This window comes from Planococcus citri, chromosome 1 (genome assembly GCF_950023065.1).
Source record: "Planococcus citri chromosome 1, ihPlaCitr1.1, whole genome shotgun sequence".
NCBI classification, from domain to species: Eukaryota; Metazoa; Arthropoda; class Insecta; order Hemiptera; family Pseudococcidae; genus Planococcus; species Planococcus citri.
Genome location: NC_088677.1, coordinates 57,732,836 through 57,743,258, shown reverse-complemented (window position 1 = coordinate 57,743,258; position 10,423 = coordinate 57,732,836). Strand labels below are relative to the sequence as shown.

Below are 10,423 nucleotides of genomic sequence, written 5' to 3'. Positions count from 1 at the left end.
AAATATTATCAACATTTTTTCTTTCTTTTTTTCTTCCCAAAAAGTAAGGCCAAGGCCAAGATTTGGAAGAATCAAATTTTTGATTTCTTTCTTTAAAAAAAAGAAACTTTAGCACCCAAAATTTTAGAAGATTAACCAAAAGTTGCTTCTGGGAACTAGTTATTATTGAAAAATAAAAAATAACCGAGTACGAATGTACGATCAGTCGATCACTGACCTCTTCCACCTGCGGTTGGACAAATTTAGGTCTGATTTAGTACAATTTGAGCTTCGTCCACAGTTGAACTTGAATTACCTACTTCAGCAAGATTTGAACTTTTGAACTTTGAACAAAATTACAAAATATTTAAAAATTAATGACAAAGACGGCCACCGCGCGTTTTAAAACAATTTTGACCACCGCAGTTTGTCAAGAAATATTCAGCCATTTCCAGCGGATATCATCTTTCCAACGGGCTAAAAATCATGCTACAAACGACAGTTAATGTCTGCCAGTAAATAATTCGGTGATACAGATCATTTCCACGGTTCATTTCATATCGGTGATATGTACCAAAAATGTGTTACATTTTGTGATCGCTTGTTATAGAAAAACAGCTATCGTATAAACTCATTTATTTTTTTTCCAAATCAAATTATATAATTACCGTGATGAAATTATATAAGTTTTTATAATAATAAAACAACACTTAGGCAAGAAACTCATCAATAAAAACGTAATAATATTGAATATAGATAGCTATAGAACAGAGCGGAAAATTACACATAACATGAAATGGGAACCTTGCCATCGTGATTTTTACCCGATGACAAGAAGACAGAACGATTAGCTTAAACCAAAAGACGTCAAGAATTTAAAACTAAAACGCCTCTAATGTTCTTTAACGAAGAATGTTTTGTGCATTACCGAACATTGTCTATAGGTAGGTACATGATCTGAGACAACACATACTTTTAAAAAAATGAATTGTCTTTTGAAATTAAAAATAAAATTCCTAAAGAGGTAAAATAATAATTACAATAGAACAACATTAATACACTATACACAACTGAATTGCGTCAACATGTAAATAATAAAACAATTAGGAATGAATGAAGTGATGTGAAAAATTCACCTTATTTGCTAGAACTTGAATTCTGGCCAGGAACGGAGTACTGAGGTCTGTAACTTCCAAAATTCGTACCGCCTAAAGCTCCTGCCAGTTGTCCACTATTTTCAATACCACCGGGGAACTGGTTTGCAATTCCAACTGCAGAAATTATTCGAAATATTATTATTACTTCTATTAGCGAACTTCTAATAAGCGTACTTTCGAATTTACACTTACTCGTTTGAGTTCCACCGGATGGAACGGTAGCTGAAGATGTAGTAGCTGCTAATCTGGATAAAATCGAACGTTCGGACATTTGTAACCTTTGAGCTACCGGTGGTATACGTGCCAATGTAGCAGGTAGTCGACTCACATCGGATTTCATATCCGATAACAATTCTTCGAGTTGATTGAGGACCTAAAAAATATTACATATTTTAATAAGAAATTTCAAGACTTCGTATTTTCATGAGGCGCACATATAAACACCTTATGCAATACGGCATTTGCTGGTTTGTTTCCAGCTAAACTCTCTTTCGAAAGATGCTGATGGGACTCGGCCAAACATTCAACTTCGGCGAAGCGTGCATTTAACGACATAGCCGGATGATTCGGATCTTGAGTCAAATTCAAATAAGCAGCTCTACGTAACTGCTCTTCTATCACTAACGCCTGTTCCAACAGCTAACATACATCAAAGTTTCAATGCATTAGAGAAAAAACGCAAAATAACCAAAAACGGGTAGGTAGGTATGGCTAATTCATTACTTTGAATCGTCGAGCCAAGAATTTATTTTTGATTTCCAAAAAGTTTCCTTTGCCTATATCCATTTTGAACGGTTCGTTGATGATATTGAATCGCAGATCATTCTGAATATCTTGCCATCGACCGTAACCATGCGCGACGATTCCAGCCAGAAGCCAAAAGTCATGACTGAAAACAAACGAAACGACAATCGAAAGTCAAGATCATCTACAAACTACCACGTAGCCTGTTAAGGACAAGAATTCAACATAAAAAGTCAAACGCACCGTCTGTGCCAAATTTCGTATTCGCGTCCAGGAACCGCAGCTTTCTCTTCGTTGATCCATAATGTATGTAACTCGGTGAATCCTCCATCTGCGATATTGAACATGAACTTGCGATTTGTTTTCTCATCTTCTGAACCGAGACCGGCAGCTATTTTTACTTTTTCGTGCGTTTTTTTCATAGCTTCTTCGGCTTCTTTTTTGGCTTTAGCTGCTTCTTCCTCCTGCGAAAAGAAATATTGTTATGAGGAGAAAAAAATTAATATGAAATAAAACAAATCAAAGTACTCGTACTTCTTTCGTAGGCACGTGTGGTTTTTCTTCTTCTTTAACCGGTTCTTTGATTTCTTCGGACGGTTTGACAGGCGCAGAGGCTGTTTCAGTCTAAAAATGAATGAAATTCAATTAAATATATGTTGCATCATACAATTACACACTTTAGTATCAGTATGCAAGTATGTCAACTCTATAATACCTCTTCTGGCTTCGAAGCTGGATCTTTTTCTTCGCTTTCTTCTTCTTTCTTTTTCTCCTTTTCCGTATCTTTCTCTTGTGCTACGTTTTCAGCATCTGAGTTCGGAACTGCAGCGTCCTAATTGAGAATTCAGAACGATATGAGCAACAAATAAAATCGAAATATTTGATTTAGAGCAAATTACGCCAGCAAGTATCACACGTACTTCTTTATTGGTTTTTTCGTCGCTTTCTTTGGGCTTTTCTCCAGCTTCGTTGGTAGCAGATGCGGCGTTGGAATCGGGAGTCTTATCCTAACAAAAAAAAATGATTTGAAACTCCTATCCGAAGGCAATAAATTGATATTTACGAACCAGTAAAAAAAGATTGCATCTTACGGTATCACTATTCGCTGGTACGTTCGTTTCTTTCGATTCTTCGGTGATTTCTTTGGTTGTGCTACTTTCGGTCGCGGTGATAGATAATTTTTTACCATCATCACCTGGTTCGCTTTTTACACCGGGTTCACCTTTCACAGCCGTTTCATTTTTCACCGGTTCGATTGGTTTTCTAATCAATTCTGGTACACTGTAGTAACCGTTAATGTGCTCGAATTCTTGCACCTGATGATACATTATCAAATTATTATACAATACTAGCGCAGATCTATAACACAGTAAAAGCATAAGTGCAAGTAATACTTTTTTTCTTATCAGGGACATGACACCAATCCGGGTCAAAACATGTTGACGGCTGAGTCCTTCTCGAGGAACACCATCAGCGAATGTTTCTGCGTTATCAGCGCCCGGTTCGCAGAGATGTCGCATGAATAAAGAGACATAAGCCTTGAAATTTTTCTCCGATTTACCTCGTAGATCACGAACAAGCCTTTGAAATAATGAATAAAATTAATTTCTCGTAAAAATTCAATAAAATGGTAAATTTAGTCAACTACATTACCATTGTGATTTGAAGGAATCTTGAGGTGGCATTCCAAACCTCATGATAGCATTAAGGAAAGCTTTACGTTGACGAGCGTTAAATCCGAGCACCTATAAATGATTAATACACTCGGAAAATTACCAAAATTATTCGAAAGGGAATTTTAAAAAATCTAAATAGATTACTTCGATATTTCCACCGACACGAGCCAACAGAGGTGGTAAAGGTCTATCTCTTTCTTCTTTACGTTTGCCACGTTTTCCAGGAACTTCGCCAACTTAAATACACAAAGATAGTTAACTCTACTGAGCAAATAGATTTAAGGAAAAAAATATACACACAAAAGCATACCATCTTTCTCGTCGAAATCGTCGTCTTCTCTGTCGTCATCTAAGGGGAAAATTATTATTTAGCATGTTATTTTTAAACCAAATACAACGAAAAGATTACCAGAAGGAGCAGAGAAATCGGAATTATCATCTGATACATTTTCTTGCCACGTAATATCCTCTGCCCTATCCACAGTTCCGCCATCGTTGTAATTAACCTGAACAAAATATCATATTAAAATTACTGTGTTCATTTGCCATATAAACATGTAACGTTTAACCCAGAAAATACCTGTTTTCGAACACGTTTTCCTTTACCAAGCGTTCTAGAAATATCTTCTTGTTGCTGTTCGTAATGATGACGTAGCAATTTCACCCAATACGCCGGATCAGTATTTTCAGCTTCTTGTTTAATCACTTCAGTGCTTACTTCTTCCTCCTGTGAGATTGAAACGAATTAAAATAATGTAAAAAAACATGTTGATATTTTTATATCGATGCATTTCTCAAATACTAACTTCTTCTTCTTCTTTAGTCACGTAACTTGCAACTTTGAACGAAGATAGATATTCGTTGGACCAATTTTCTTTCTGTTCAAGACCCATTCTCGATCTGTCCAGCAATTCCTCGACAGCTTTATCATCATAATGGATGGCTTCGTCTTCTTTACCCTGTAGAAAGTATAAATAAAAAATTAAAGACTGCTGATTTCTAGTCCTTAGTCATGCGAATTTTCTTAATACCTCTTCTTCTTTGAACAATTCTTCGGTACCAAACCTCAAAATATCGTCTAATTCTTGTTTCGTGAAATTCGTCTGTTTGCCTCCCATTCCTGGGCGTACGACCAAATGAGTCAACATCATTTTTCGTTTGGCCACCTGCGTTACTCTTTCTTCTACCGAATTTCGAGTTACGAATCGATAGATCATCACCTGAAAACAACACATTTACAGTCAAGAGAAACTAAAATTCATCAGAGGAATCGTTAAGTTTTTTTTTTTAGTACTTTATTCGCTTGACCAATACGGTGAGCACGTGAGAAAGCCTGTATATCGTTGTGTGGATTCCAATCAGAATCATAGATTATGACTGTATCAGCGGTAGCTAAATTAATACCTAACCCTCCGGCTCTGAAATAAAAAAAAAATGAAGTGAGTTTTTTGACTTCACAATAGAATAATTTTGTTTTGATTTATATGATATACTTTGTAGAAAGTAAAAATACGAATTGTTGAGCTCCGGGTGCATTAAATCTATCGATAGCTTCTTGTCTCAGCGCGCCGGTGATAGAACCGTCAATTCTTTCATATTTGTAACCTTCACCTTCGAGAAAATCTTCCAAAATATCCAACATTTTTGTCATTTGGGAGAAAATCAGTACTCTGAAAATGTAACAATGAATAAAAACACGTTGTTAACGCATCACTTCAATTACTACCAATTCAATTGTACCTGTGCCCCGTTCCGTTCAGTTTTTTCAGCATTTTCGATAATAGAATCAATTTTCCGGCCGCTTTAATCAAAGCTTGGATTTCGTAACTTCCATTTTGCGCAGAAGGTGCTTCCTGCGCAGCGGCCGGAAATAGATACGGATGATTACAGCATTTCTTCAAATCCATCATAATATTCAGCAATGAAACTTGCTGACCGCCTCCTTTAGGATTCAATGCTTCGAAATTTCGAGTCAATATATACTTGTAGTATTTCTTTTGCATAGGCGAAAGCTCCACTCTAACGATAAATTCGGATTTTGAAGGCATACTCTGCGAACAAAATAATGATTTGATTTAAATTCGTGCACGAGTTACGTATAGTGAATCATCAACGCTGCTCATTTTTACCTTCAACACATCAGCTTTCATTCGACGCAGCATATGTGGACCTAACATCTCGTGTAAACGTTTGACTTGCTCTTCTTTAGAAATATCAGCGAATTCATTTTGGAAAGCCGAAAGGTCGTTGAATTTCTCCGGTGTGAGGAAATTTAACAAGTGGAATAACTCCTCGAGGTTATTTTGCAAAGGAGTTCCAGTCAATAGTAATTTATTGGCAATATTGTACTGAGCGAGTAATCTGAAAAACTAAAAACAATCGAGTTTTAAAACGATGCCTGCGAAATTGAAATTCTAACTCCATATTCGAATTATTTTACCTTGGACTGATTACTTTTCAATCTATGCGCTTCATCCACGACCAATACAGACCATTCAATCGAACCCAATAAAGCGGCATCGATGCATATCAATTCGTAACTGGTCAATATTACTTGAAATTTAATAGAAGACGACTTCATTTTAGAAGCTCGACCAGCATTCGATCGTATAGCGCCTTCTTCGAAAGAAAATTCATTTTCACGAATTACAACTCTCGAGTCTTTATCTCCGATGTACGTGACGACGTAAAAATCAGGAGCCCAAGTTTCGAATTCTCTTTCCCAATTGATAATGGTAGATAAGGGAGCACTAACCTGAAATCGAGAAAATATTAGATCCAAAAGAGAAGAATATGTTCAGTGAAATCAACAATACTTACCAAAAAAGGGCCTTTAGAATGACCCTCTTTGTATAAAGAATACAGGAACGTTATAGTTTGAATGGTTTTACCAAGACCCATCTCATCAGCTAAGATGGTATCTATTCCTTGACCCCAGGAATACCTTAGCCAATTTAATCCTTCCAACTGATAAGGATGAAGTAACATTCCGGTTTCAGCGATGAAATCCGGCTGTTTATCGTATTTCTTTTTCAAATCGGTCATAGGTTTATCAGGAGCAGCAACAAATCGTTTGCTAAAAAAAATAATACGTTCATCGGTCACTTGAAAATTCACCTCCAATACCACAAACACAGATATTACTTTGAACTTACGTGAACAATCCAGATGATTTTAGTTCCGTTTCTTCTTCTTGAACCTCCGGAACCTCCTTCGTTTTCTTCTTGCTCTTTCCTTTCTTGGATTTCTTAGCAGAATCTAAGGATGCCGTTCGTAAATCCTGAAGAAATTTTAGATCGTGAAAGTTCAGTTATTTTAATCGTACGTTTTTTTTTTAAAATTGAAACCAATCGTCAGTTGACATGATTTGACATGAACAATAATACACCACGAGTTGAAAATATTGAATTAACTCACCCAATAATATTCAACTGCTTTTTTGAAAGAAGGAACTATACTAGTTTCATCTTCCCAGGTAGCCTGGTCATACGGTAACTCACGCCATTTCACCAGGTATTGCGTGCTACCATCTTTCATTTTACGATGATTGAGGACACGGTGAATCAGTAACCACTCCGGTTTGACTCCATATCTGCCGTATACATTAAAATTACTTCTATCCTTGTTAAAACCATTTATTTCGATGTGTTGGACAATGCATACTTGTAAAATTTCTCTGCGAGTTGTATTTCTTCTCCGTTTTCATCTTTAATTGTCTTGATACATTTCTCGACATCATCAAAGGATTCTTCAACAACTGGAGGCTCGTCTACGTCGAATTTTCGCATATACGTTCGAATCATAATCGGATGAAAAACTTCCATCTGTTTGAATAAAAATTCCATCAATCATCGTAGTGAAAAAATATACTCGGTTTTTTAAAAAGAAAATTGAAAAGTCGTACTTGAACTTCGGAAACCCAATCGCAATTCCAATACGACTGGTCGTGCCATTTAACGAATAATTCTCTCTGTCTGTGACGAGGATTCTTTTTTTTCGAAGCATCATCAGGCTGATCCGGATCTGGTTTATACCGCCAGGTCAATATTCTAGCTATTCTTCCTGGCAACGGCTTGGCCTTGAAAAAAATACTCATTAGTAGTACAAAATTAATCGATTTGTTTTACGAATGATTAAGCAATACTCACAGAGCACCGCGGGCATTTCCAATCGCCATCGGGAATAACAGTCAACGGTGGATTCAAGCAGAACGTATGGTATGCCGAAGGACAAGAATCACAACAAAGAAGTTCGCCACCATCTTTGCACACTCTGATGACAAAACGAATAGAAATTATTAAATTGAATTATTAATACAAATTACATACGAAATCGGATAATTGAGTCAAACCTGCAAAATTCTTGATGTTCGTCATCGTCGTCTTTATCTTGTACACCTTCACCTTCACAATGCGGGCATGACCATTTACCTTCCGGTGCTTCTTCCAACTCCGGATCCAAACAAACTAAATGGTAAGCCCTGGGGCAAGTATCACACAAAATGATTTCACCACCTTGTTGACAAACTTCGCAATAATCTTGGTGATCGGTCTGTAACTTGAAAAGAATGAAAATCAATTCGACAAAACGCGAGAGAAATATTTTCCAAGTACACTTACTTCGTAACCATCTCCGTCGCCTTCGGGGAATTTGGACGTTGTTTTAGTTTTCTTCTTCTTTTTCTTGCCTCCAATTTTAGTTTTAGCTTTGCGTTTGACAGGAGCTGGAGATTCACTGTTATCAGCATCGCCTTCATTTTTTTCGGTATTCACTTCTTCGGCTTCTTGAAGCATCTGTTCGAATTCAGCGTCAGAATCACGTTCGCTGGCAGCGTCACCGCCACCGCTACCGCCTCCTTCGTCATCCTACCAACAAAGAACGTTGAAATTTTTCGGAATTGATACTCGTACGAGAAAGATCTAAATCACTTACAGAACTGCCATGTCTTCTTTTACCAAGTTTGATTTTGAGAGTTGGAACTTTGGAAGCTGCCGAGGAACCCTTTTTGCCACTTGAACTTTTTCTGCTACGACTACTTCGTTTCTTTTTAACTTTATCCTCGAAGTCATCGTCGTCATCGTCTGGAATTTCTTCAGAAACTGGGGTCTGAAATGGAAACAACCGATGTGAGAATCATTCAATTATACACAAAAGTGGTCGATCTCAACAACTGGTAACCTTTACTGCACGAGATCGACTCGGCTTCGGAGTGTAATCTGGTTCTTCATTGACGTCAGATTCAGCACGTTCGGCATTCGGATTTTGGCTGGAAAAATCTCGCCATTTGGCCGCTATCAACATCATCATTTTTCCAATTGGTACCTAAAAACATCGAACCTCGCGAATAATTCATTTGCTTTCAACTCAAATTATCCTACAAAATAAAAATCCTTTGATTTACCTTTGGATTTTCTTTGGCCAAAATAGGTCGTACATGAGAGCAAAACGATTTATAGGTGGTTAAATTTTGAAAATCGGCTTCTGTGTACTGTATTTCAACATCGTTCAATCCAAAAGAACCGCAAACTTCTTCGACTGATGGCATTGCTAATGAAGGACAAAACATTATGAAAATGAAACAAATGAGCGACAAAAATGATCAACTTTTAGAAAAAGGGGGGGATGGAAAATGATGTAAACATTTTCAAACAATGGAAATTGTTTACTAGATTTGCTAATGGGATCACTATGATGACGTTTCATTTTGATAATTTAAATCATAGTAAATTACCAGTGCCTTCTGCCGAAGCAGTAGCATCGGTGTCAGGGGCAGCAGCAGCAGCAGCTGCAGTCGATGTAGAAGCTGAAGTTGGAGTTGAATTACCCTTGGAATTACTACTTTTAGATTTTCTGGATTTACGCGAACCGTAATCCGAATCTGCTCCGTTTTCAGCATCGTATGCGTTATCACTTTCCTAGAATTTTCGAAAAAAGTTATAAAATCGAACAACATTACTCCCTCATTACTGATTCCAGCACTACAGCTTACTTCTCCACTATCAGCACGTTTTCGCTTTTTGCGCCTTTTTTCCTTCCTCACGTCAGTCTTGGTTTTTCGTTTTTTGCCTTTTTTCTTTTTCTTACTGTCTTCTGGATCATACTCGTCATCTTCCTAGAACCATAGTAAAGAAATGATATCGTAAGATAAGCTTCAAAATCGCGCTTTGTAGATAACGCTATCTAACAACCTCGGCGACTTTCTCCTCATCGGACGGTACAGAATTGTCATCTTCTCGGCTATTGGTTTCATCTAGAGCGTCTGCGAAACAAAAATTAGGAAGTTTATCAACTCAGTTATCGAATCAATTACGAAATATACTCCATATAATTGCAAATGAATGGCGCTGCTCAGCAAAAGCATCGTGGCATGGATACGTATTAATTAAACGTAAGAAATATGCTGAACTAATGGAAAGATTTATGAACAATCCAAAAGAGGTTCAACATACGAAAGCACGAAATTCATCGTGACTACGAAATTCAATTCATTAATTGCAAAAATATATTTACCGGCGAGATCATCTGTTGTTCCATCGGAACACATTTTTCCAGATTAAAAGTTCATAAAAAATAACAATAACTAACACGAAGAATTATTTGCGATACATTATACAAATTAATACAGTACCACGCAAACGCAATGTCAAGTAATAAATAATTACGAAAAAGAAGAAAATCAGAAAATTGCGAAGCGAATGCGACAATGCGAAACATTCATTTTCATAGAGTGAGCAACAAATTAGGCGCCACATGCGCGACTGCAAAGCTTTTCCCCCCACTTTTTTTGTTTCTTTCTGATTTTTTAAAGAGGCGACCAATCAGCGGTCAGTATTTATTCAAACCAAATTGAGATTTTTTTTTTTTTAA

At 36.9% G+C, this 10,423-nt stretch overlaps 1 protein-coding gene across 1 annotated transcript; it reads right to left on the bottom strand.

Annotated features, from left to right (window-relative positions):
* Nucleotides 1-600: 600 nt before the first annotated feature.
* Nucleotides 601-10,279, bottom strand: LOC135833017 (chromodomain-helicase-DNA-binding protein Mi-2 homolog). Its single transcript, XM_065346611.1, has 37 exons — nt 10,067-10,279; nt 9,745-9,815; nt 9,546-9,668; nt 9,288-9,471; nt 8,958-9,103; nt 8,735-8,878; nt 8,489-8,662; nt 8,176-8,421; nt 7,908-8,113; nt 7,705-7,828; nt 7,461-7,634; nt 7,220-7,380; nt 6,974-7,148; nt 6,712-6,836; nt 6,377-6,632; nt 5,997-6,311; nt 5,686-5,925; nt 5,297-5,607; nt 5,050-5,226; nt 4,851-4,974; nt 4,588-4,776; nt 4,363-4,515; nt 4,137-4,283; nt 3,966-4,062; nt 3,867-3,905; nt 3,701-3,792; nt 3,534-3,625; nt 3,275-3,461; nt 2,972-3,196; nt 2,801-2,887; nt 2,596-2,712; nt 2,415-2,504; nt 2,124-2,344; nt 1,860-2,025; nt 1,581-1,775; nt 1,329-1,509; nt 601-1,250 (listed from the first exon to the last, which is right to left on the bottom strand). Exons 1-37 carry the CDS (start codon nt 10,098-10,100, stop codon nt 1,117-1,119), a joined length of 5,922 nt encoding a protein of 1,973 aa, XP_065202683.1. The 5' UTR covers nt 10,101-10,279; the 3' UTR covers nt 601-1,116.
* Nucleotides 10,280-10,423: the final 144 nt, after the last annotated feature.

What these genes read in the sequence shown, in the direction of transcription:
- LOC135833017 (XM_065346611.1), bottom strand. Translation starts at nt 10,100, where the DNA reads ATGTGTTCCGATGGAACAACAGATGATCTCGCCG. An exon ending in GTGTCGGTGGAAATATCGAA is followed by an intron (nt 3,626 to 3,700) that starts GTAATCTATTTA and finishes AATCATTTATAG; the next exon opens with GTGCTCGGATTTAACGCTCG. An exon ending in GATTCCTTCAAATCACAATG is followed by an intron (nt 3,462 to 3,533) that starts GTAATGTAGTTG and finishes ATTATTTCAAAG; the next exon opens with GCTTGTTCGTGATCTACGAG.